The sequence below is a fragment of the Mytilinidion resinicola genome (assembly GCF_010093595.1).
Source record: "Mytilinidion resinicola strain CBS 304.34 unplaced genomic scaffold BDZ99scaffold_6, whole genome shotgun sequence".
NCBI lineage: Eukaryota > Fungi > Ascomycota > Dothideomycetes > Mytilinidiales > Mytilinidiaceae > Mytilinidion > Mytilinidion resinicola.
This window is the reverse complement of record NW_022985442.1, coordinates 1,688,914-1,713,767: the sequence shown is the minus strand read 5'-3', so window position 1 is coordinate 1,713,767 and position 24,854 is coordinate 1,688,914. Positions and strand designations below refer to the sequence as shown.

The window sequence follows — 24,854 nt, the reverse complement described above, 5'->3', positions numbered from 1 at the left end:
CTGGACTCACTCGCGTCTACCGAAGTACCATGTAAGTGCTGCCGGGCGTTGTATGCTCATGTTCTGTAGCCCATTTTTGTGAACCTATACTAATGGCGTGACTGACAGTTGTGCTATGGCCTGTAGGTAGGAATGTCCCTTCCTGCTCAGCTCGTGGGGAGTCATCCGGACCCCCAGTCGATTATCGTAATCAGAGAGTCATGTTCCGACTCTTTGCGACGCATCTTATTTTCTCCATGCCACACAATCAGTCAAAGTGATCATCCTAACCATTGTAGAGATCGATTTGCTGTCCCACGCATGTGAAGTATCTACAGCGAATAATGGAGGGATTTTGTCAAGCAAGACTATGCCGTCACAAGAAGATAGCGCGGGTCGGCGTCAATCGAAAGACGTATCTCTGCAGCTTCATCTACACCTTATATAAAGATTTTTTTTACTATAGCTCCACTCTCTACTATCACTCTAGTGCAACAAATGAATTGCTTTGGTCGCTGGACAGTTATAAATCCTAGACCAGCGATCGCGTGCAAGCTTCTCGAGCAACTAGTTCCCAATCCTATTCCAGCAAGACATTAAAGTTGCGAAAAGGAGTCCCGCGACTCTCGGAGAGCCAGCTTGTTCGTGTCTGCTTGAGTCCTCCGATACAAGGGCAACACCGAAACAAGGTTACTAGAAGTCTCCTGGTCTTTTGATTAATAAGCCCCCATTTATAGCCTGCTGTGTCTCAAAAATCTCGAGCCCCCCTCTTATACTTATCTTACAGATTACCATAGAGATAGCGACCTTTGAGCCTGTTTATGTACCTACTTTAATTTACCAAAGCGGCTCGTTGTTACATGATTGCGTGGACATCGACAATTCCATCATTTTAGACATCAGCCCGTTGAACGATATGGTAGTTTGGCTCGGAACCCATCACAAATTACCGATCCGCTTCCCAGGATCATTCCTAGATGTACATACAGCGAGTCGAAACTCTGCTCGAACGTAGAATCGAGTTTACGAGGCCACGAGGCTCTTATTGCTGTGCTTGAACACCGGATATGATGGTAAGCGTACTGAAGAGATTTCGCGCATTCATTGTCATATGCCTTCAAATGCTTCTCAACGAAGGGCTCCAAGCCCGCACGTCCCTCTTCATCCAGCGACTCAACACCGGCACTACCCTCCTTCAAGCAGCTGCCAAAGAGAACTTCGACATCGAACGGTTTCCGAGCCGCATAATTGAACCAGAAACGTTTCGTGGCCCACGACTCACGCATAAGACAAGAAAGAGGCTTCTCACCATCTGAGCCTTCTCTTGCCCTCTCAGCTCGTTCCATCGCTTGCAAAAATTGCTCCAAGCGAGATTCGTAAGCCTCCACGAATTCTTCGATGGTCCGATCTCGAAGAAGATACGAGTTAGGCCCCGCCAGTAGCAACCACCAGGGCGGTTCGGAAGCGTACTGGCTAGGCATGGCGTTCGTGAATTCGAGGTTAAGAACAGCCTTGATACGGATCCACAAAAATATTTTGAGGTCGGAAGTCGTTACAAAAGACTTTGAAAGGACCGCGGTCGTCAATACAATGCCTGTCACTGACTGCGCAAACAAATGGCGGGAGATATATCGGGCATGAGCCTCCACCGGATTGCTACAGAGGTTACGCTGGGTCTAGAGATGCGTTTTCTGTTTAGACACCAGAGACCGGAAATATTCGCCTGCAGATGCAAACGGTGCCGTGGGGAACTTGTCCACAGGGTAAAATGCTGTAGTTGCCAGCTCATTCATGCTGTAGGTTAGAGGTCTCCTTATGACAGACCAAGAGCCCGTAGAAGAGGCATTTGAAATGGCTCCGATGTGATCGAAATTGAACTTGAAGAGTTGAAGTGTGATATCAGCGATTTGAGAGAACACATTCTCTAATGTTTTTCCGTCAATTTGAGGATTCAAGCAGAGTCGCTTCTTATCAGCAGGATCCCGGAGGATATCAGAGAGGTGAATTCCTTCTACGAAGTCTGAGATGATGAACGGTCCAAAATGCTGTGGGCTGTCTTCGGTCAGTCCCCAGCTGAAGGAGCCCTGGAACCAATCGAGGACTTCGGCTCCACGTCCTGGCCGGCGACTGGCGACAAAGGCCGCAATCTCTTTTTTTGCGTCGAGGACCCGTCTTTTCCACTCTTCCCACTGATCATCCCCAATCTTCTCATCGAACAAAGTCATATCGGCAGGTTGCGTTGAGTTGAATCGTGGGTGCTGCGGGGACTGCGCGTGAGGAGGAGAGGTGTTGGAGAAGACGAGACGTAAATTGAACAATGTGCCAGCGGATGGTAGATATTTACGTCAAATGGGCTAGCTGTGCCGCTCATGAAAGTTTCAAGTGAAAACGCCACAGGGCGTGCGCCCATCACCCGTCACACGCTTCACCGCCAGAGCTGGCAGCTTGCAAAATCTCTACAAACCAAGCAGGTTCTTCTGCATTGACACTGTGGGTAGTAATACGTTCCTTACCCTGCCTATTGACTCATCCGGAGATAGTGAGAGGCTGGCCTTAGGTTCGTAGTGTATAGCTAATCGATGATTTCGCAATTCCAAAGTTGTATTTCAAATTGCGGAGATAGTGAGAGGTAGGCATTAAGATCCATAGTTCGTAGCCAATAATCTATCGATAGCCTAGTATGCCAACTACTATGCAGGGGCTGTATAAGTATAGACATAGATGATTGGCTATCCCCTGAATCTCTCTTTACGTTCATTGGCCACTCAACAGGGACCTTGACGATCTCGAAAGTTTAACGGTGGAGTTCCACCGACACATGCACTAACGCACCTATCTCGGCACCTCGGGAAGCATCTGACTACGCGTCTTTTAACGTGTAAGCCTACTTTGACTATAGAATATAATCACGTTTCCACCATAGAGCCCCTCAGGATATCAGCATTCCTTCTTCTAGTCATCTCCTGTCGCTTTTCTTTCACATTGAATATCAGCAGAAATTACTGGATCTCCAAGAACTCCAACCCAACAGCAACGATGGCCAACCCACCCGAATCCAACGTCTCCTCAGATTTCCCCTTCACCTTCCAAACCATCGCCGTCCTCGATTCAAAAATCGCGTACATTGACACCCGCGACACCCGCCACATCACCACCACCGCCATCTTCCTCCACGGAAACCCAACATCCTCCTACATCTGGCGCAACATAATCCCCCATGTGGGCCTCAAACTTCGCTGCATCGCCCCCGACTTAATCGGCATGGGCAAATCCGGCAAACCCGACATCGCCTACCGTTTCGTAGACCACGCGCGCTATCTCGACGCCTTTCTCGACGCTGTCGTTCCAGAAGGCAAGATGGTGTTCGTAATCCAAGACTGGGGTTCCGCCTTGGGATTCCATTGGGCGCGTCGTCATCAAGAGCGGGTGAGTGGGATCGCGTTTATGGAGTTCATACGGCCGTTTGCGACGTGGGATGATGCCGGGGAGAGGGGGCCCGGACAGGAGACATTCAAGGCATTCCGCACGCCGGGCGTGGGTCGGAAACTCCTCGTTGAGGATAATCTCTTCATCAAGGCCATACTGCCTGGCGGCGTGGTGCGCGGATTGGCTCCCGAAGAGCAGGTGTACTACGAAGCGCCGTATCTAGACGAGAAGTCCCGCGAACCGGTTTATCGGTGGCCAAATGAGTTGCCGATTGAGGGATCGCCAGAGGATGTGTACGCGATTGCGGAGGAGTATCACGAGTGGTTGTTGGGAAGTGCTGTTCCGAAGCTCCTGTTTTGGGCGTCGCCGGGAGTGTTTGTGAGAGACGAGCAGGCGAAGTGGTATGTGGAAAAGCTGAAGAATCTGAAGGCCGTGTTTTTGGGGGAGGGGTTGCATTATTTGCAGGAGGATCATCCGCATCGAATTGGGAGCGAGATTGCTGAGTTTATCGATATGTTGGATTCGCGTGTCGGATCTAATTAATGTTTTCTAATCCTATTTTTACTCTTCTAGCGAATTCTTAAGTCGTAAATTACACAGTTAGAAGTAGCCTTCTTGGACGTAGAAATAAACATGCGGGGGATTGCCACGACCCGCTAGGCGTCTCTTCTACTTACGGACGAGTGTATTACAATATAAAGCCTCAGTTGGTACAAGTGCCGCTTGTAGGAGCAATACTAAAGGCATCAAGCCCAAGCCCACAAGCGGTGGCGATTCCGGGACACGAAGTTTTGAAAGCGATAATAGCAGTATCACCTCCAGCCACAAAAGGGAACGAGTACTGCCACATTTGAGTATTCTTGCCACTCTGAACGGGTATAGTCAGGATGGTCGTTCCGTCGATGGTTGCGATGCTCGTCGCGGACGGGTGTCGTATAACCCAGAATGTGACGGTATACGAGACGCCAGCTGTCAGCTGCTGAATGGTGGTGCCGACGGTGGCGGTGTCCGTCTTTCCATGCATCACGAAGAATCCGGCATGGGCTCCGTCTTCTGCTGTGAAACCTTGAGTGGAGGCAGTTATTATTGAGAATGGCGTATAGCTGGTGGCCAGTTGTGAGCTGAGGAGAGCCCAGTCGGGAGTGGTGCCGGGAGTTTCGAAACCGGCGTCCTCGATCAATCCACAACTAGGCGATGGGGTTGGGGTTGGTGTAGGCGTTGCTGATGATGTGCTTGATGCTGCTGCAGTTGTTGCGGGTTCGGCCGATGAACTGTCTGAGGATGTTGAAGATATTGTAGGTTCGGCTGATGAGCTGCTTGAAGATGATGAGCTTGTTGTGGGTTCAGCCGAGGAATCGTTTGAGGGTGTTGAGGTTGTTGTGGGTTCAGCTAATGAGCTGCTCGAGGTTTCTGAGGTCGTTGTGGGTTCAGCTGATGAACTGTCTGAGAATGTTGAAGATGCTGTGGGCTCAGCTGATGAACTGGTTGAGGATGATGAGATTGATGTGGGTTCAGCCGACGAACTGCTTGAGGTTGTTATGGGCTCGGCCGACGTGGTTGAAGAGGTGGAAGTAGGGGAGGCCGAGCCGGAAGAGATGAGCTTCGCGCCCAAGACGGCCGTGTTAGATTGTGCATCGTTTACTACGGACTTCATGTAGCAAGGCCCTGGAGTTCCGGGAATATATGAGACATCAATGCAGCCTGCGGTTGCACTGCAAGTCTATTGTACTAGTCAGCTACATGTTTTACCGTAGAGCGTTCATGCCTACTCACCGAGATACAGCTCTCCAGGCTAGATTCCCAGGATATGGCCAAATCTCCGTCGTACCGGTCGATGAAGCACTCGATGAGATACACGGAGCCAGTGCTGTCGATATAGCACGAGGCATCTGATGCAGGACAAGAGAGTGGGCCGGTTGTGAAGCCGCCGGTGCAGGCGCCGGGAGTTGAGGTTGGATTTGCTACGGAGATTGTCGATGATGTGGATACGGTGGACGTTGAGATAACGGCTGAGGAGGTGGACGATGGGAGAGCGGCCTTGTTGACTGCTCCCCAGACGTCTGCATTCGCTTGTGCTGCACCAGCAGTGCTCTTGAGGTAGCAAGGGCCGGGACTTCCTGGGATGTATGAGACATCGACACATCCTGACGTCGCCTCACAAGCCTATTGGAAATGTTAGGTACCAGGCCGGCAGTATTAATTGAGTTCACTCACCTCAATACAGTTCTCTAGGTTAGACTCCCAAGTCGTTGCCAGGTCGTTTCCATACCGATCAATGGAGCACTCAATGGTAAAGACGGTACCATCGGTGGCGGTGTACGTCGTTCCGTCGGAGTCAGGACATGAGATGACCTTCTTCGCAGCCCAGACGCCGGTGGCAGTCTCACCACCAGCAATGGAACTCTTTGGATAGCATGCGCCTCCATTGTAGGAGACTGCAACACAGCCCGTAGTACTGTCGCAAGTGGCGAGACATTCCTCAAAACTCGATACCCATGATACTCCAAAATCGTTGCCACTACTCACTGTTAGCTATTGCTAAGGTTGTTCACTTCTCAAGTTACCCACTAGTAGTCGTAGTCGCAAGTGATGGCGAATGAAGAGGTGCCAACGTTGACAGTCTGTCCGTCCGAATCAGGACAAGACACAGTTGAATCCGTCTGGCGGGCTTTGAGGGGAGACGCGGCCATGAAAGTTGGTGCAATAGCCAGTAGCGCAATTTGCGCAAAAGAGAAGTGAGGCATAAGGAATGACTTCATGATATACGTACACAACGTGGCAAGCGAGTGTGGTTGTTCAAGAACAAATTATGAGTGACAGCTGAAAAGAGCACCTACTGGTAGGTCACCGAGATTTATGTGTTTACGTCCATGAGAATAGGGTGCGATAGAATACAGGGTTACGCGTCTGGTGGGCCAGATGAAGCATACAAAGACAAGGTTCACACTTTTGGAGTATTTGTGGCGTTTGTGGCGTTTGTAGCGTTTGTAGCCCTCAAGCGGTCTCCTCAAGGAGAATCGGTTAGCACCTAGGTAGATAGAGATTCCAAAAGGACCCAACCAGACGGTGCCTAAGCACGGCTACCACGGCACATGGCACCGAAAGGTACACGGGCTAATAAGCGTAGTGGCGGCGGCCGGCGGCTGCAATCTGTGGACATGAGTTATCACGGGATAAGCGACCTGAAAGTGGACATTTTCTTCTCTCCCCGTCGGTCAGAACGGATTGGAATTGAACAAGCGAGGAAAAGTATCGACTCTCGCCAGCCGTGAACGAGACATGTCTAGATGCGGTTCTTGACTCGGAAAGCGACAACAATCGACGAAGTCCCCGGGGGTCTGGCCAAGGAGGTTGATGGCCTGATGGATGATTGAAGATGGACGCTGGGGTCAATTCAGGGGATGCACTGCCCAGTGCTGAAACCGAATGCGGCGTGGCGCTATACCCTGCTGTTCATGGCCACCGGCTCGACTCGCTGATCACGCCCAACCAGCCATGCCCGTGGGTAATGCCACCAGTGAAGCCATCCCGCCATGATCGAAAACGGCGAGACACCACGCTATCGTGCCTCCCGGAGTCTGGCGCGCGCGACGGTATTGCTTGTACCTGCATGTGCCGCCTCCGGCGCCTTTGGCTAACATGTGGCTTGCGCGTGGCCGGCCGATAATGACCTGTCCACGGCATCATGGAGTCCGCCAGGCTCGTAACTATGGCATGAAGTAATGCAGCAAAATAGCTTCAATAGACGTGGTGATGGAGAGGTTTGGATCAAGTTACAATGGTACAGATTACATATAAGATTCCTCGCTGCCCCCTCTCTGACCTCGCTAAAGTCACGTGCTCCTATTTTCTATATACAAAAAGTGAAAAAACTCATTTCCCCCCATCAAACCTCTCGCTCACGGCTTACCTTCTAGTACAGTTATATGCTCCCGTTTTCCGTCCACGCTCTATAGAACTTTCTTTTTCTCCTGTCCTTCTCACTCAAATCACGTGCTTTACATCGGGGCGACTTAGGCTCACGTAAGCCATGAGCCTCCCAACTTTCAACGTCTACCCTCCAAGGCTTCCGCTGTTCGTCTATCATCCCAACCATGGATTTTCCGAAGATGAATCATAGAGCAGATAATACGTCGTCGGGCGGAGTAAGAAGAAAGGCTCGATACCCGAGGAAACTGACGGAGGAGAGGAGGATTCAAAATAGAGAAGCTCAGCGGACGTATCGTAAGCTATTAACAAGTGGGAGCTAATCTAAGGAAAACATTGACGAGATTCAGGCGAGAGACAGAAAAAAAGGGTCCAGGAACTAGAGAATCTTGTAGCCGCAAACGCGCAAACTCCGTCGGGTCCACATTCTCAATATGACTCCTTGCCAGAACGAGTCGCAGAGCAGGAAGCTCGCGCTGAGAGAGCTGAGACTGAAGAGGCTGTTGAGACTCAACCTCGCCCAGACAGTAGCACCAATGTGGAACAGCATGCTGAAGAGTCCCTGGCCGTGGAAGACCCGCAGTCAGGGCTAGAGTCCTTATGTCCAGCAATGGCACACCATTTCAAAAGCCTTCCGCCGGACACGACGGATACGCCAGAAGACCCATCACGTCAGCTCAACGGACCAAAACGTTTCCGATGTTTTGATTACGTACACTTAGACCCAGCAGACCAATCTGAGGCCGATGACCACCCGGATGAAGCACCCGGATCGCCCACAGCGCGTGAAGACGCGTTCGATCGAGAAGAAGCAGACAGGGCTTCACACATCTATTGCTCCCGAGTACACGACGCAGCCCGAGAACAGAGATCTATAGATCTCAGCCACTACCAGCAAGAGCCCACAGACACCCCATCTTCTTCTACGCTACCAGATACCTCCGACACCGCCCTCAGCGCCCTCTTCACCCTATTTCCCCTCCCACAAACCCCAGAAACTACAGCCCTCATCCACACTGCCATCTCCCGCAAGCTCGGCATCCAAGACCTCCTCCTCGCGGGCCTGCGCTCCCTCCAAGACGCTTCTCAGCCTCAACCACCCACACCCGCCCCTTCCACCGTATCCCAAACCACCACCTCCTCCTCCCTCTTGCCCCTCTTCCCCTCCCACCACCCAACCATCCGCCTAACGCCCTACCCCGCCATGACCGCCTACGCCACCAATGCGGCCATCATTTTCCCCTCCGTCCCCTTGCTCGCGTCCTCGGGCTGCCCCAGCCCTTTCCACAACTCTTCCATCACCCCCGAAGAACTTCCAGGTGTGTTAGCGAGCTATGCGCATATTCCACCCGACCTGCGCCCGATCGCGACCCAGCTCACCGTAAGACACCATCCGGTTATCGATCTGCTGCCGTTCCCCGTAATGCGCGAGCGGTTGCTGGAGCTGGTGCAGGGGGATAAGTTGGAGTTTGCGAAGCTGAAGCGGGATTTGTTGGCCAATGGAATGATTTGTTGGCGTGGTGGGAGCGGGTTTGTGGAAGGGGGTATGCCGTGGGAGGGGCGTAGTTGGGAGGCCAAGGGATGGTTTCTGAAGCGGTGGGAGTGGGTTGTGGGGGGTAAAGAGGGGGAGGTATGGAAGGGGGGAGTCTGGTGGAGGGGTGTGCAGGGGGAGGAAGTGTGAGAGGGGTGGAATGAATGCTGAGATGCTCCAGCTATCATCGGGCCTATGCTAAAAACCATTCGGGTGGGTGTCATTTTGGCCGCTTAAAGAAAGGATTGAGGAAGGGATCGGGAATCGAGTCGACAAAACCGAGCTCAGTACAGCAAGGATTAAGAGACGCCGAGGTGCTTTCGTGGAGGCTTCGCCCGCTTTTTTTGCTTGGAGTTACGGATCTAACCGCGTAAGAACATTTTTGATAGACGCGGAGGGCACGCAGAGGGGTACCCGGCGTCCCCCATTACCACGTCCCTTTTCTATGCACAAGCAACACAGCATAAATCAGCTTCCTTCCAAAAGATAGCTTCCGAGCTGCTGAGGCGCCTCCGCAGTCAGACCGTTCCGTTCAGTTACAAAGTTTCACATATCTAACCGCGTGAAACAGAGGATGTTAGACGCAGAGGACCACCGCGTCACCCTCCGCGTGTCCCTTTTTCCTATCAATTTTCGTTACAAAAGCAAGACGCCCTAAATTAGCCCATCGCCAAAAGACCAAGAATGGGCAGCTGGAGAGCTTCCGCAGCGAATGCCCGCTTTTCAGTTACAAAAAGTCCCGGATTTAACCGCGTGAACCACTTCTTCATAGATGCGGAGGGTACGTGGAGCCCCACACTGCGGTCGCTTGGCGTAGTGCATTCTTTCAACGAGACGAACGAGGTTCGAAATCGGCCAGGAAGTGCAATGGTCTTGGTGTGTGAGATAATGATGGGAAGGGCTTCTGAGGGGGCATGAGGACAGACAATGAAGAGCATCTTCGGGTCTGATTCTGAGTGTGTAAACCTGGTAGAGCGGTTAATGGTCCGAATCGGGCGTCTTCATATTTCCTCACCTCCAATCCCTTCGCCCTCACATTCCCCCCTTCCCCATCTCCCCCTCCCCATCCGGCCACTGATCCACCACCTCCCTCCCCCAAACCAACCTCCCCAGATTCATCTTCACACTCCACCTCAGATACTCACTCTCCACCTCCGCCACATACCCACCCCCATGACCCACAATACCCGACGTCGCCTTGGGCTGAAAATAGTGACTGAAAAGCGGCGACTGCACCGTAATGCACATCGGCCTACCCCCCTCCCCCCTTCCCTTTTCCACCGCACCTCCGTACTCCACCTCATCTCTACTCTCCGATATCTCGCCTCTCTTCCCCTCATCAACCCCCCCCAATAATCCCATCGCACCAATCCCGCAGCGCGAAATCATACCCCCGATCTAATTCCCTAATCTCAAATCCCCACAGCAGCTTCCGCGCACTGGCTTGCGTAACCGCGTAGGCGACGCTGCAGATGGTCTTGTTGCTCCGATGCACCACCCGCATGTGTGGCGGGTATGAGCTCACCATGGCGTCGTGTGCGGCGAACGGGTGCGGCTTCAGATGCTGCGGCGCCGGAACGGTCGCGTCATTTTAGCTAGCCACGCGGCTTGAGGGCGATGGGGCGGGGAGCTGGGTGCCGCACTAGCGGAGCCAGAAGATGGCCCAGTCGGGGCCGTAGGGGCTGGATTTGGGGAGTGAAGGCGCGGGACAGGCGTGAGGGAGATGGAGGCACGGGAGTTGGCGGCGGGGTGTGGTGTCGAGGTGTCTGCGTCTCTGCGTAATGGGGAGGGGAATGTGGTAGTGGAGTCGTTGAGAGCGGTTTGGAGATTGAGAGATGCGGTCGCGAAGGTCGAGAGCTGGGGTTGTAGGCGGAGGTCCCAGTCTGCGTCGTCTTCGAGGATGAGGGCTGTGGATATGTTTTGCTTGGCCATTCGGCGGGTCTGTCAGCGCTATGCTGAACATATGGCCTTTTGGTAGGACTTCATACAAGTAGGGCGTTCATGTGTGCCCGCCAGCTTCCGATATTGCCTTTCGCCATTGTCTTGTGGTCGTTTGGTGGAAGGACCTTCTCTAAGACGTCGTCGTCTGGTACCCCGTCGATGTACTCAATCTGCAGGTCGCTCAGAGTCGCCGCAAGGCTCATCGAGTCGTGTCGGTCGGTTCGGGATGGGAGATTCAGGACGAAGCTCTTTTCTAACTGCGCGGTTTAGTTAGCAGCGTGTCATACGCCCGGAAATTTAAGTCACAAACTATAGAAAAGCACGCGTACTCCAAGAGTCCCGTTTCCTACCTCCGTAGTCTTGCTATCTGTCCATTCCCTCTCACGACTAGTCCTCCGAGCAATGGAGCTCTCATGTCTCGCAAACAGATACGCTTGCAGAAATAGGAGCGAGGTAAAGAAATATGAAACCCCCACGACCACGACCACGACTCTCACGTTCCGCTTCACAAACATACTCCAAAGCTAATACGGCGAGGTGGAGACACCAAACTCTTGCTAGGATCTACACGAAGTGGATGACATGCAAGCAGATTCTCTCCATATTTTTCGTCGTGAGGCATTAGAAGAAACGTGGAGACTTGGTCGGCTAAAGGGCAGCCGCCGGCCAGAAGCAATATAGCGGATATTATGCACTCCCTGCTGAAGCCACGTTGGCGATTTGGGGTTAAGAAACAGATAAAAAAGAGCAAGGCCGTCTGATTGGTCTGATGTAGGTAGATAGATGAGACCAGACGAGGTGTTTTGACTAGAATTTTATGCAGGGCGGGGAAATGCCTAGGAACCAAGTCTCTACATACTCAAGCCCATTGAGTTTTTCGTCGCAAACTCGATTCATGTCTTATTTCTTATCATTGAGAACGAGTCGCTGAAAGGCTTTGGATTGATCCTATCATCAGCTTTGGATAAAAGATGGATCATTCCTCGCACGTCACCAATTTGTAAAGCTGTGAACAGGAAAGTGAGACCCTCTACCTTTTTTATTACTTAGTGTTGCTGTCCTACGGTCTATCGTCAGTAGTGATGTAATCCAGTCTTGAGAATAAGGCTTTAAGTACCCTTCTCTCTCAACAACCCATTCCTCAAAACTAAGCCTTTTCCTCAAAGTACTTTCTCACCGCCTCCGCCTGTCCCCACGGAACGACAAATACCGGGTGGATAATATTGACCGTGTCGTCTTCGTCCCAGATCTTCCCCTCCTCCTCGACTACGTCCGCCACCGTCCAATTGAACGCCGCACTCAACGGCGCAGCAGCAGCTCCAGTGCTTTTCTCATAGTCGTACACGTACCGATGCTGCGCCGCGCTCAGACCAGCGAGGTTATAGCAGGTGTGGTAGGCGTCTGGGTGCCTATTCGAATGCGTTAGCTCCATTCCATCTGCTACCCCGAACCTCAGGGTATAAATAGAGAAAGATGGACGACTCACTTCCCAGGCTTATCTCTCAGCCCCCCCTTCTGCCCCTGGCAACACGCAAGAATATATCGGACCAGGTCCTCCCTCCGCCACAGCCTCGCCCCCACGCCATCGTTACTCCCTTGCACGGCCGCCTCGACGATCCCCCAGCACCCGCCGACCCAGTGGCTGTAGCACCCATCTACGAGCTTGTTCGTCCGCCCCTGGAAACCGCCCTCTGGCTGCGTTTGCCGGCTCGCAAGCCAGGACAACAATGCGGGGACGTCGAGATGCTTGTGTAGCATTTCTTTAGGAGAGCCGATGAGGGCAAGGCATCCTAGGGCACAGAAAGCGTAGCCGCCGTGGGCTTCGTTAGTAGGGGCAGCGCCGATGCCGCCCTCGAAGGTTTGGCAGCGCGATATCCATTCGGGAAGCTTGGTGAGGAACGTTTCGTCGCCTTTTATTTTGGCGGGTGATGTTGGTGGGAGGTCCAGAGGGAGGTTGAGGAGGGTCAAGATGACCATTGCGCAGAAAGCGCCACGGACGTCTTCTTCGCCGCCGGGAGCCATGGTGAAGCCGCCGTCGGGTTGCTTCATGTTGCCTAGATAGTGCCACCTGGTCTGGTGTTAGAGAGGTCAGGATGTTAGGATATGTGACTGTATTACATGGCCTTTCGGTCTATCATGTCGTATGCTTCTTTACCGCCGACGATGACCAAGCTGAGAACTGCGGCGTATGAACCTGCCAGATGCGGGAGTTGGCCGTGGCCGCCTCCGAAGCCGCCCATGGGGTGCTGAGCTGCTGAGAAAGTGTACGTTACACTATTGAAAAAGTTAGGAGCTTCTTTCTATGGACATGAATCTGGTCTGATCGTTGTTGGAGAGTGATGGAAATCGACGCGCAGAACTTGAACAAGCTTGATATAGGGAATGAGAGGGCAGGGATGAAATACTGCATGTTGAAAGAAAGCAATAGAAGACTGGCCTACCGTTCGCGATACTCGGAGACGTCCTCTCCAAGACATGTCAGGCCTTGCAAGCTCCAATAAAGAAGCCAAGGCCGGGCAGCATCCATAGCAGCAAACTGCGCCGGATAGTTGCCCAGTGCTCTGCGGAGAAATGCGACATGCTGGGCGCGCTGCAGCTTCGGTACACCGAAGGAGTTCAGCTCGAAGTCGTACGGATTGTCCTCAAGGAATGGCAGTATGTCGTCCAACGTCTCGGCTTCAATCGCGGAGCTGTCGGTCACCAACTCATCCCGCAACGGCGAAGTAAACATCTGCAGCTTCGGAAACGAAGGCGGTGCTTGTGCGGACGCGGGCTCCATTGCGTCTTCGAAGCCTTCAGAATCAGAGAGCTCTTCGATTCGTTGTGATGTGGTGAGAAGTTCCTGCAGTCTGGCGGAGGGTGACTGGGAAGGAGCTTGCGGGGTGGCCATGGCAGGTCTAAAGTGCACGCCTCGACGCTTCTTCCTCAAAGGAATGAGGATGGGCATCTGCTTGTGGCTGGCGGACAATGAGTAGTTGTGCTACGCCGCTTTCTGCTCGCAGCGCTGGTGTCGCTAGTACTGTTCCCCAGTTCTAGTTCCCACCATCTTTTAGCGGACAGAATGGGGATTTTCACCGTCGTCACGAATCACCAAAGATTTTGGGTATATTCAGGAAAGCGAGCTGGTACTGATGCCATTTCAATTCTACGTGATGAAGTGCCGTTGAAAGCGCCCTACTCATTCAGGCCTTGAACTAGCGCACATCCAGCCGACGCCTGGGAGCTAACCTTCAGTGCTCCCCCATTCTGCCCATTCACAACCTTATGCCATAGATATACGTACACCCATAAATATCCGTACATTGTCCTGCCCTGGTTTGTGGGGCTCCAACGTACTAACAGAAACCGGGAGCAGCAAGTACACTTCCAGTCTACGTATGCCCTACTGACGCTGTCTGAGGTAGCCTCGCGAGTTTACTACTTGTCCAAAATGGGGAACCTCTCTCTGATTCGAAATGCTGAAAATGCCATGAGGCTCCTCATGCAGCGGTAAGTGAGTGTACGGATTTCTATGATGAGGCACTGTTTCAACAAGACTAAGGGCTAAAGTGTTATATGATTCAAAGTATCTCATTGCTGAACTCTATGGTTACAAATATCGCAGGGCCAATCGCTACGCCTTCTCCGCCAGCATCCTTCGGCTTAGAATGAGTGAGATACACTAGAAACTCCAGTACATGCAGTTAAGGAAATGGAATAGAGATGGAGGATACCGTGCCAGCCACATGTCGTGAACCGCGCCGCCTTTCCTAGGTAGCGCTCCCAACGCCTTTGCTCATCTTCGCATTATGATCAAATATATTCCCCGAAAACGAAACCCAGCCGGTGTTCCTCGAGTAAACCAAGCGCCTATAGAAGCCAACAAAACCGAGGCGACCACTAAGCTCTGCTGCCTGGCCGACTCTTCTTCTCTTTCCGCGCTGCAATCGCGTCCTTGCATTCATCACTGCAATACCACTTGGTCCGTGAATTCGGCGGCTTGTCCAGGTTAACACACCCAAGATGGAACCACTCTCTCGGACACCTTCCGTTGTCGCACGCGACCATCTCCCCGTAGCTAACTTCATTGCAGTAGCAATACCTCGGCTCGTCGCCGTCTTCGCCGACCTCGTCGCTAAGCTCAGCAGCCGGGCTTGACGCTGTCTCATCGTCTATCTCGATAGAGTCCTTAGCAGCAGGAAGAGAAGTTTGCGATATCGATGCGCCTTTCTTGTGGGACCGCTTCGAGGGGTTCCCACTCGTGGTTGTTTCGGACGAGGCGTGCGAGCCGCCATTGTTCGCCGCACGAGTGCTGCGACTACGGGCCATGGGGATCTCTGGGAAGGCTGAGCCGATGGGCGTCGCGGTTTTGGAGGTTCGACCAGCTCGCGTTGTAACAGGTGCCGGATGAGGAGGGTCAAGGTCGGGCGTGTCCGCGTCAGGAACATCCACCTCTTCGCGCTTGAAAGTCGCAGAGTCAAATGCTCCGTTGGTTTCCGCCGCTTCGTTGGGAGTGTATCCTTCTTTTGCGGAGAGAGCGGGTTTGCTGACACCTGCAGCTAGCTCTAGCTCTTGTATCGCGTTGCTTCCATTAGCTGCCGGACGATTCGAGTGAGCGGAGGAGGGACGGCGGCCGCGAGAAGCGTCCTGGACTGCGGAGTGGACGGAGTTGGCATTTGAGTTCTGTCGCGCACGTGAAGACTGTGGTCGTTGCGCGGCAGCTATGACTTCTCGAGATGATGCGAAGGTTCCTGCGAGGGGTGACGAGGCGATAGGTGGTGAGTGAGCGCCTAGGGCAGCACTAAGTCGATGTGTTAGTCCCTGGGGCTCAGGTGGTAACGGTGGGAGTGCTAACCGTTTCTTCGCATGAGTTGGTCCAGGAGCAGCTCTGGGTTTCTTCCTCCCATCAGTGATTGATGTTTCCCGTGGACTTGCTCCACCTCGTCCACCTGCTGCAGCCGCGTTCAAGGCACTACTTATCGATCGCTCCATAGTCGGAGCTGCCGCGGCCAGTGCTTTCTCGGTCTTCTTCTGCTTGCGCGGCTGTACAGCTCCATTGCTCGATATACCCAGTCCGTATGCCCTTGGTTCAGCAGCCGATGCTGCCTCAGCAGCGATTCTGCGAGCTTTTGTCTGCGTCTTCTTGGCAGGCCTGGAATCGTCGAAATCGGAATCAAGATGCTGATTCCGGCTTCGCTTGTTGGCCATCATAGCTTCGCGACGAGCTTCACTCCGCAGAGCAGCAGCGTCCACCTCGTGGATAGCGGCAGCGGCAGCAGCCAGATTGTTCGCCGATGCAACCTCGCGCCTTGATCGCTCAATTGTTGTGCCACCCTTCTTCTTTTCCTCCTTATCTGCGTATGCCCAGTGGTTGGGATTGCCGTAGCGGGCCTCCTCGCTGATCTCGTTGTCGATGTGTGGGTAGGAGCTGTTCATGCGGGCAAGGCCCTTGTCCTTCGTGCCCGTTGCGGCGGTAAGAACGACGAGCTTCTCATCGAGTGTAGGAAGCATGGAGCTCATGATCGCCCGCAGTCGGAAGAACTTTTGTCGGTGGCGCAGGTCCGCCTGCTCTTGGGGAGGGAGGGTGTCGAAATTCTCGGGGAAGAGCTCAACCATGAGCTGCTGGTGGCGCATACCGGCATCTGTGTGAACGGAACCATTTGTGCTACCGTTCATGCTGTTGTCTCTGCTCAGCCCGTGTGGTTGTGTCTGACGTCGCTGGGCGAGGGACGGGACGGGCATCTGCGCGATATCGTCGAGCAAGAGCTGCAGCAGCGTGGCGGGGTCGTGTATTTTGGCCTCAACCTCTTTGAACATGGAGAAATGCTTGATCATCTCCTTCGGAAAGGCATCGACGGCGTCTGTGAAGTGTGTAAGGGCTGGAAGGAAGCCCGGGGCGGGAGGTGTCTGCTCGGTGTCGCCCAGGCCAGACAGACGGCCAGCGAAGGTGCGAGCATAGTAGTTCTGCGGGCGAGCGATGCTCGAACGCGGTTGACGCGCTGATTGACGGCGGTCGGAGACCGGGGCAGCAGAGGCGCGCGCTGGAGGCATCGTGCTGGTGTGGAGCAGAGGAGAGTGGTCTGGTGGAGAGGCTTGTAGGTATTGCGCGCTGCGCGGGTGGAGGAGTGTACAAGCTATGAGGAGGGATGTTGGGTACAGTTGAAATATCTAAGGAGGGGGCATCATTGACACGCAAAGTCGGAGTGTATTGTGGGTATTGTGGGTGGTGAACGGGTTAAAAAGCTGAGGGGAGAAGCCGCCCTGCCCACAGCTGCGACTAAACGCCAAGACAACGGGCTTAAGGTCGGTCTTAGGTATCACACGTGACGTGCCAACCAGCCTTTCGAGCCTCACTTCTTGAACAGCGAGATTACGGAAAGACTAACCGCAGCGTATTCGTGAATGCGTTTAATTTTTAAGCTTACTTATGGTAACAATGCTCAGTTTTGTACAGCCTCTACATCACTATCAAACAGCAAGGAACGGTAACGCCTTCACTATCCTACCTATAAATCAGAGCGCCAATCCAGTCCATGCAAAGGTAATTGTAGTGGACAAGCCCGTCCAGACGCATTTATGTCCCCGTCAAGTCGACGCTCTCTATCAAACTCTCCCGCCATACCTTCGGCCTCTTCCCCTCCACCTTCTTACTGACAACTGACAGCCCAGTGGGGACGGACGGAGCCACAGGCGAAGACTCTAGCCCGACATCCCTGGCGTCCACATAGTCCCATCCACCACCGAAGCTATCGCGAATGCGTATAGCACGTTTCCTAACCACCTGCTGTTTTAGAGCCGAGCGCGATGGTGCATGAACACGGGGCGAACGACGTGGGAACAGCGATATTTGAGGCTTCGGGCTGGGTTTCGGGAACGCAGCAGTGGGAGCAGCAGGAGTCTTTCCTGGCGAGGACGTAAGATCAACTGCTTCGATCTCGGCTGCGGGAGCTTTTGTGGAACGTGGTATTAAGGCAGTGTTATCGCGAGGTGGCGAGCCCGTAAGGTTTACTTCTTCAATTGGCAAGTTCGGGTTGCTTGTTGATCGTCGCGGTGAGCGGCGGACCGGTACTGAGGAGTTTGATTTTTTGGCTGCGGAGCGTGTTGGGCGCTGGGAGGCGTTGGACGATATGGATCGCAGAGCTGGTCGAGTGGTTGGTTGGGTTTTTGGTTTTGTGCGGCGAGATGGTCTAGTTTTTAGGACTGCCGTTGATTGAAGCTGAACGGGCGCAGGAGGTGGCGATGATGCACAGAGATTGACTTGCTCGACGGCTTCAATGGTAGGTTCTAGTATTGGAGAATTGATAGCTCTGTTGATGAAACGATTGGCGGTTGGTGTCACGCTTTGTGACGCTCGAGAGAAAGATTCTTCCAGTGTCGTCGGTCGATTTCGGTGTGAAGTGGATGATAGGCAAAGCAAAGCTGTTTGGCGCTGAGTTCGGGTTGGAGTTCTAGGCCTAGGTGGAGCGGCAGTTGTCATTCTCGTTCTTGGTTTCTTTAGTCCGAGGTCAGAGGGCGATGGCAGAACTGGGGAGCTTAACGAATCCAGATCATGTCTAGCGAAGGACAGTTCCGGTGTTGAGGGCCGGCATGGGGACGAAGAGGTGTATGTCCGCATAGTTTGAGATCGTTGTAGTGGATCTCGGCGCCGTCGCTTCGTCACAGTGGGAGGAAGATCCTCCAAACTAGCAGGAAGCGGCTCCTCGATAGTAGTTTGGGATGACGTGGCTCGAGGGAGTTGAGTTACTGGAGACGAGAGAAGATTTGCAATCGTTCTTTGGCTGCGGATTGGGGACTCTAGATGAAGTAGAGGCATCCGAAACGACGACGGAGGAGGTTGAGATGCCCTCGTCGACAACAATGTGGTCTCGGGAATAGTTACTTCATCACCTTGAGCTTTAGTCCTGCTTTGAGATGCAGAAATTCCAGGTTTAGTAACTTTGGTGAACTTATGCAGGGCGCCTTTGGGCATTCCGCCCTCTTTCGCCTTTCTACCCTTGGCTCCAGTTGCCTTTGGTTTCAGTGATACTTTAGGCGCCGCCGCCTTCTTGGGTTTCCGGACGCCTTCTTCCCAGTCTTGAACTTTGAGAGGGACGCCAACGCGTACAAAAGTTTCCAAAATCCACACTTTCTCGATCTTGGTGGGATCATATAATGACGGCCCTCGCTTTTTGGGTGCACTCGCTTCTTCCCCATCACCGGCATCCGTTCCAGGAAGCACTTCATCTTCGGAATCGTCTTCGAGTAGCTCATCGTCAGGGTCTTCATTTTCTAGGTCGATATCTACGAGCTCAATTGGCGTGAAGGCGATACGTAGTTCGGTACAATTATCCGTTGTGGGGTGATTCCTCTTTCCATGAATGCTCTTGACAAGCTTAGCTTCTTCCTTCTCTATGGCCTCCGGATCATCAGGCCTGGAGTCGCCCTCCTGCCCTCTCAAACGGAGATGCCGGACAAGGAGAGCGGGAGCCAAGTTGCGAACGAATTTCTTTGCTCCACCCAATTTAACCCAATCGAAAGCATCCCCAGTAAACTCGCGTAGTCCTGGAAAATCAAGATCCTGGTCCCATTTTAGGCTTCCGCGCAACTTATCCAATGCTGCCATTGTAGAAATGGCTGGATGAGTGTAGTATTTAAGAATGTCCGTCCTAGGAAAGTCTTCCGGGATAACCAGCTTAGAGTGCTTTCGGGTGAACAGTTTACTCTCATTTGTGTGCAGTTCGTGAGCTAGTCGTTCTCTCCAGTCCTGGAAGCTTTTCGTGTCTCCTTTACGGATATTGCAAAGATCTTTCCCAAAGCCAGCTCTTGCTGCCTCGCAGGCCGTCTTTGGGCCACAATTCGGTATGCCTTCAGGAATATAGTCTCCCCCACTCATAAGCGCAACGAGTATCATTCCCTCACAATCAAGCCCAGACTTTCCATTTTTGGTCTTGTCCGCGTCGTAAATGTTAACGTGGGTCGGCACTTTGCTGCTCTTGGCCTCCGCTGACCAGTTGCGCAAAGTCAAGCCACTCCCAAACATGAGTGTATCCACATCCTCACTGAGAACAGCATCCACTATGCCTTCGCGCTGGAGTAACGCACACTCCGCCTCGGCCTCTCCCGGCGCAAGATGCATGGGAAAGCCAAACTGCTTGAGCAGTTGCTTCGCAAGGAACTCCGGGACTGACGCGACATTGTGGCCAGTGTGCTTATTTCTCTTGAATGGGGGCTTATTTGGGCCGTCAAATACGAATATCGGGTGTATACAATGTGATATGAGGCGTAATAGACGGTAGTAAAAGGTTCGCAGAGCTGGGTTTGTGCCACCTAGTCGCATCGCGCAATATTAGCATTGAGAACTTCGCATAAAAGTAGAAACACTACCTTTGCTCGATTGAATCTGAAAGAGCCATATGGAGATGTCGATAGCAATGCGCAACGGCCGCCCTGTCTCCTCAAACTTTTGTGCAGCGAGCTTCGAGAGCGCGATTCGCTCCCCTGGCCCGATTTCTTTGTATATGCTGGGAAGTATTAGCAAGATACAGTCAATTTGGGTCCAATGCACTCACCCCTTGATGCCCATCGCTTCTCCACGGTGCCGTCAAGATTCGAGGATGATGATGCCTACTTTGACGTTGCGGGGCGAATAAAGTGGAGCTCGTTGCCATGGCAGCAGATTCGCACGAGCCAAGTGAATGGAGACTCCACCACAAGAATGCAAGCCCACCATCAACACCCTTCGTCCATTCATTGCACATGTTTTCTATTTTGCATCTTATAACACTGGTATCTCGACAGCAGCACGTCCTTTTGCTAAAGCCCTTCTGACACTCCAATTATTGCGCCCGCAAGTCTGCTAGGATGGCGTCCGGAGTCCCCGCCGTCTCGGACGACGAATTCGACGTCGACAGCTATGCAGAATCATCCCCAGACCCTCTTGCACTCTCATGGACCGAGTCAAGGCGACCGACGAGAACTCGCGCGACTTCGAAACAGCCGTTGCGCAAGACGCCCCTCCGAGCAGGCTCTCCCAATAAACAGACACAAACAATGAACACGACCTTTACCTCGCCTTCGAAGTCCATGATTATGAGCACCGGCAAATCAGGCGGAGGAGCCAGCCCATGGAAGGTCAAGGTCACTGTGGAGGCAGTGCCAGAGCTGGAGTCGGATTCAGAGAACGTTGGATATGGCTCGCCCAGTCGTGGACGAACAGCACGCGCGAGAACTACCACCGTTCCTCTGAAGGATGCCGGTGCGTCGTCTCCTACTCGGCGAAGAGGCCCCGGCCGACCGAAGAAGTCAATCGGCTCATCTCCTATGAAACCAAAGCGGAGTGCGACACCAGTTTGGAAGAAGCCTAAGGCGAGGAAATCAACCATTGGCGTCGCGGATATGAGCATCGCTGATATCTCAACTGAAAACATCGCGGAGGAGCCTAAGAAACGACGGGGAAGACCGAAGAAGAGCATTCAGCCTGAGGTGGATGTGTCAAGTGCGGAAACAACGGGCGACCATACACAAGACGAGTCACAAGACGAAGGATATGTGGACATCAGACGCCCGCAGTCAGCAAGGACCAGAACAGTCCCTGTTCGTTTTTCTTCATCAGAACTGGGAACTCCGGAACCAACTCAGGAACATCGTCCCAGCCAACGCCTGGTCAGGCGCGGAACGCCCGTAAGATTCGGCGGCCAACACGAAGATACAACTTCGTTGACACTGCCGAAGACTATAGGAACGCCTTCAGTTGCCCCTAAATCAGTCAAAGTTCGCAAGGGCACCCCTGTCCGACTGGGTGGTTCACACAACAGTTACAAGCCTACTACTACATCTGAGAGTGGGTCGCAGATATCGACGACAACAGCCTCTGAGAGCGAAGGCGACTCGCCGTACATGTCTGAAGGCAGATCAGATTATGTAACGACATCGCATTCTGATACTGGATCAAGGCACAAGCTGACGACGGCATCTGAGACCGATTCGCAATACAAGCTGATGAGTGCATCTGGGACCGGGTCGCTCTACCAGCCGACCTCTGCATCTGAAAGCGGATCGAAATACAAACCCACGTCCTTATCTTCTGGAAGTGACCACGGAGATACGCCTTCGGGATCTGACGATGGAAATGATGCCGATATGTGGAGGGGAATGGTGTCACAGGATCCACAACATGAAGAAAGCAAAGAACAGCCCATCCAAATCGAAACGGAAGCCGAGAGCGATGATATGGACGATGGGAAGGAAGACGAAGATCAAGATGCTGTTTACGAATTCGAACATGTGGATCACACTCTCGCTGGATTTGACGGAAACACTACTATAATGGAGAGCGAAAACTTCACGATGGTCTCCATTGACTCCCTGCCTAGCTACCAAGCTATGAGCACCGAGCGAGTCGGCAAATTGACGTCGAGAATGGCGCAGAGTGCAATTGGGAAAAGACGATTCTTAAATACACCATTGCAGGGGTCCGACCGCAAGTCCTACGAAGAGCCCTCACAAGTTTCGATTCCATACATATCTTCCACCGGACTCACCCCTTCGCATATAGAATCTCCTCCACGAGTTGTCGCTAAGTCTCGAGGAGCCACCCCAGCTATGGCTATCAAGTCGCCATCGGTCCCACCGCGCATCGAAATTTCACAATCCTCCCCTAGGAAGACGCCAACACCAAAGCTTGCAAGAGCAGTCAAGGCTGGATTTGCCCTACAGGGGCTTGTTGACCCGGCTCAAGAGCCATCAGCAAAGGATTCCTCCGACGCCCCTATGGAGAAAAAAAACAATCACCTAGATAACCTGTTCAACGGTTTTGGTGAGGGGACAAGGCGAGAGTTGCGGGCCGACTTTCGTCTTGGAGAACAGATTGCCAAGATGTCTCAAGAATTGGAGAACAAGTCATCACCAGCTTCAGCGAGCAGCTTTAAAGTCCCCCAAGTCACAATCGCCGAACAAAATGTCTTTGGAAGCTCTAGCCTGAAACCGAGACCTGCTCAGAGGCTTGACCCTCGTCTTCCTACTCCAGATGAGAGGGATCAGTATTCGCTATCCATGCCCTCTTCGAAAGTCGCAAGTCCGGAAGTCACATATCCTGATATAGCAGCTCGCGCAGAGAAGACTCATCTCGCAAGCCCAGCTAGAAGCGAAGACGAAATGAGTTGGCGGGTAGATACGCCTCCAGTGGTCAAATCCATTGACCCGCACGGCCAGAGACTACATCAATACTTGGACTCCATGGATGCAGCCCATCCCGAGTCTCCCGAAGCGAATGCCGTAGATGAAGGAGTCAACGAGGATGGCCAGTCGGATATATGGCAAGAGGAAGCAAGCCGCTCGTCTGATCTACCGACATTGCCAAAGGCACGAACGGTCACGCACAAGGAACCAAACTTCCAGGATCAGCTTTTTGCTGATGAAAATGCCCTCCCGCCTGCCCGTGGAAAAATACCAAAGACCTGGCGTAGAAAGAGCTCGAGCGACTTTCATTACAGCGACGAAATGGAAGTCGAAATGGAAGAGATTACTGCCCCTCGGGTGTCGCATGCTGACCAGACATCCTCTACGCGATCGAGCAAGGGCAAAGAAAGGGCACAGGAGTTCTTGCCCATTGTAGAGTATGACGAGCAAGAAGAGGGCGAGAGCAGCGACGACACAGGAATGTTCTGGGAGAACAATCTCCCTGCCGTCTACAACAAAACGACATCGCTAGAGGAACAGACTAGCAAATTGGATCTCACCATGCTTCTTGGTGGCGACAGCAGCCCTGCAAAAGAAAGCTCAGTCTTGACTCCCGACCGTAACTCTCCTGCTCAAAAGGTCCCACCGAGAATCGCACAGCTCCAAGCCGCGCCTTATAAAGGTAGCCCACTAAAGCAACAACTCAGATCAGAGGATCTGGAATCAGAGAGAGGTCTTCGAAGTAGCCTAGCAAGCTCTCGAAATACACGGAGCTCTATTGGTGTGGACGGAAAGAGTAGCACACTATCCGATATTCGTCAGTTGAGAGCGGAGACGGAGGCACGATCGTATGAGCCACACAGCCGTACTCTCCATGAGATCAAGGAAGTTACCGAACACTCGCAACGATTTGCGCCGAGCGTATCCTTTTTACCGTCTTCGCCGCCTGAGGTCTTGAATGACGGAGGCTCCAAACGAAGCGTCCTAAGCCCAAAGCGCGCGTACTCACCGCTTTTCGATGGTTCAAACACTCAATCTCCTCGAAAAAGGGTTGCTAAAACTACGGTTCTAGAACCGAGAGTATCTAGGACTGCTCCCTCGGCATCAAGTTCAACCGGTCCCTCGATCGCAAAAACCGGACTCTTCTCCCGCCTGACTACTACTTTGTGGACCGCTGTAACCCCGGCTGCTTCCCCACCCTCACATCCGATGATTCTTAGATTCTCCCCTCTTCCCCGGGTTCAGCCATGGACAAGAACGCATTACAAGACTCTTGATATTCTCTTCCAAATTCACAAACGCAAGCCAACATCTTTCGCCCCCGCCTCTCCTTCTAGCATCAACAACGCACTCTTGGAGACCATACCGGACCGGAAGAAGTTCTTAGGCGCGGTGTACTCGAACTGGGGATACGATGTTACAATGACGGAGCAGTACTTAGTGTTGGCAGCCGCCTTCTGTCAATTGTTGACGTTGTCGGATATTAAGGAGTACGAGCGGACGACAGGGAAAGAAATCGACCGAGGTGATGTGGACCCGGGGCCAGACGGCGAGGTGATTGGGTTCGAGGCAGTTGTGAGGAGGCTATTCAGTGTAATTTCTGGAGAGGATGTCAGGAGAGATGAGAAGCTGGGCAAGGTCATTCGTCGGGACGTTGGGTTTTCTGTGACGTGGGGTCATTGAGTGCGGTTTCATGGCGTATGTGAGAGTGTATCAGGTCTGGGATGAGTTTCATGATGTGATGATTCTGCGTGGAGGGAGCTATGTGTTTTGGTGTTAGGTCTGGTGTTGGAATGGCTTTACGAATGATACCAATTTGTACTTTTTTCGGTTTTGATAGATCATGTTAAGCATGCGTGTTCTTATGGCTCTAGTTCGGAGTAACTATTATCTACGTGAAGCTCGTACCACTATC

At 52.8% G+C, this 24,854-nt stretch overlaps 9 protein-coding genes across 9 annotated transcripts; 3 read left to right on the top strand and 6 right to left on the bottom strand.

Annotated features, from left to right (window-relative positions):
- Positions 1 to 878: 878 nt before the first annotated feature.
- BDZ99DRAFT_518443 (uncharacterized protein) lies at positions 879 to 1,460 on the bottom strand (the record flags this gene model as incomplete). The annotated part of the gene is made up of 1 exon (XM_033725288.1): positions 879 to 1,460. The coding sequence occupies one exon, from the start codon at positions 1,458 to 1,460 to the stop codon at positions 879 to 881; it is 582 nt and encodes a 193-aa protein (XP_033579587.1).
- A 195-nt stretch (positions 1,461 to 1,655) lies between these two features.
- Positions 1,656 to 2,204, bottom strand: BDZ99DRAFT_569271 (uncharacterized protein; the record flags this gene model as incomplete). The annotated part of the gene is made up of 1 exon (XM_033727865.1): positions 1,656 to 2,204. One exon carries the CDS (start codon positions 2,202 to 2,204, stop codon positions 1,656 to 1,658), a length of 549 nt encoding a protein of 182 aa, XP_033579586.1.
- Positions 2,205 to 2,831: 627 nt separating this feature from the next.
- BDZ99DRAFT_270218 (putative hydrolase) lies at positions 2,832 to 4,028 on the top strand. The gene has a single exon (XM_033713886.1). The coding sequence runs from the start codon at positions 3,016 to 3,018 to the stop codon at positions 3,946 to 3,948; it is 933 nt and encodes a 310-aa protein (XP_033579585.1). The 5' UTR covers positions 2,832 to 3,015; the 3' UTR covers positions 3,949 to 4,028.
- BDZ99DRAFT_558824 (uncharacterized protein) lies at positions 4,029 to 6,165 on the bottom strand (the record flags this gene model as incomplete). Its single annotated transcript, XM_033727243.1, has 4 exons — positions 4,029 to 5,125; positions 5,179 to 5,568; positions 5,620 to 5,923; positions 5,974 to 6,165. Coding segments are annotated over 4 exons (1,903 nt in total), but the record flags the coding sequence as incomplete, so codon positions are not given.
- A 1,121-nt stretch (positions 6,166 to 7,286) lies between these two features.
- Positions 7,287 to 9,013, top strand: BDZ99DRAFT_569268 (uncharacterized protein; the record flags this gene model as incomplete). Its single annotated transcript, XM_033727864.1, has 2 exons — positions 7,287 to 7,629; positions 7,683 to 9,013. Exons 1-2 carry the CDS (start codon positions 7,500 to 7,502, stop codon positions 9,011 to 9,013), a joined length of 1,461 nt encoding a protein of 486 aa, XP_033579583.1. The 5' UTR covers positions 7,287 to 7,499.
- Positions 9,014 to 11,582: 2,569 nt separating this feature from the next.
- On the bottom strand, positions 11,583 to 13,834 carry BDZ99DRAFT_461275 (terpenoid cyclases/Protein prenyltransferase). Its single transcript, XM_033719588.1, has 5 exons — positions 13,246 to 13,834; positions 12,923 to 13,078; positions 12,291 to 12,872; positions 11,922 to 12,213; positions 11,583 to 11,864 (listed from the first exon to the last, which is right to left on the bottom strand). The coding sequence occupies exons 1-4, from the start codon at positions 13,692 to 13,694 to the stop codon at positions 11,952 to 11,954; spliced, it is 1,449 nt and encodes a 482-aa protein (XP_033579582.1). The 5' UTR covers positions 13,695 to 13,834; the 3' UTR covers positions 11,583 to 11,864; positions 11,922 to 11,951.
- Positions 13,835 to 14,343: 509 nt separating this feature from the next.
- On the bottom strand, positions 14,344 to 16,987 carry BDZ99DRAFT_439868 (uncharacterized protein). The gene is made up of 3 exons (XM_033717680.1): positions 16,498 to 16,987; positions 15,639 to 16,425; positions 14,344 to 15,584 (listed from the first exon to the last, which is right to left on the bottom strand). Exons 1-3 carry the CDS (start codon positions 16,832 to 16,834, stop codon positions 14,684 to 14,686), a joined length of 2,025 nt encoding a protein of 674 aa, XP_033579581.1. The 5' UTR covers positions 16,835 to 16,987; the 3' UTR covers positions 14,344 to 14,683.
- Positions 16,988 to 17,156: 169 nt separating this feature from the next.
- Positions 17,157 to 20,345, bottom strand: BDZ99DRAFT_569265 (uncharacterized protein; the record flags this gene model as incomplete). Its single annotated transcript, XM_033727863.1, has 3 exons — positions 17,157 to 20,089; positions 20,147 to 20,283; positions 20,332 to 20,345. The coding sequence occupies 3 exons, from the start codon at positions 20,343 to 20,345 to the stop codon at positions 17,358 to 17,360; spliced, it is 2,883 nt and encodes a 960-aa protein (XP_033579580.1). The 3' UTR covers positions 17,157 to 17,357.
- Positions 20,346 to 22,488: 2,143 nt separating this feature from the next.
- Positions 22,489 to 24,825, top strand: BDZ99DRAFT_270146 (uncharacterized protein). Its single transcript, XM_033713885.1, has one exon. The coding sequence runs from the start codon at positions 22,532 to 22,534 to the stop codon at positions 24,620 to 24,622; it is 2,091 nt and encodes a 696-aa protein (XP_033579579.1). The 5' UTR covers positions 22,489 to 22,531; the 3' UTR covers positions 24,623 to 24,825.
- Positions 24,826 to 24,854: the final 29 nt, after the last annotated feature.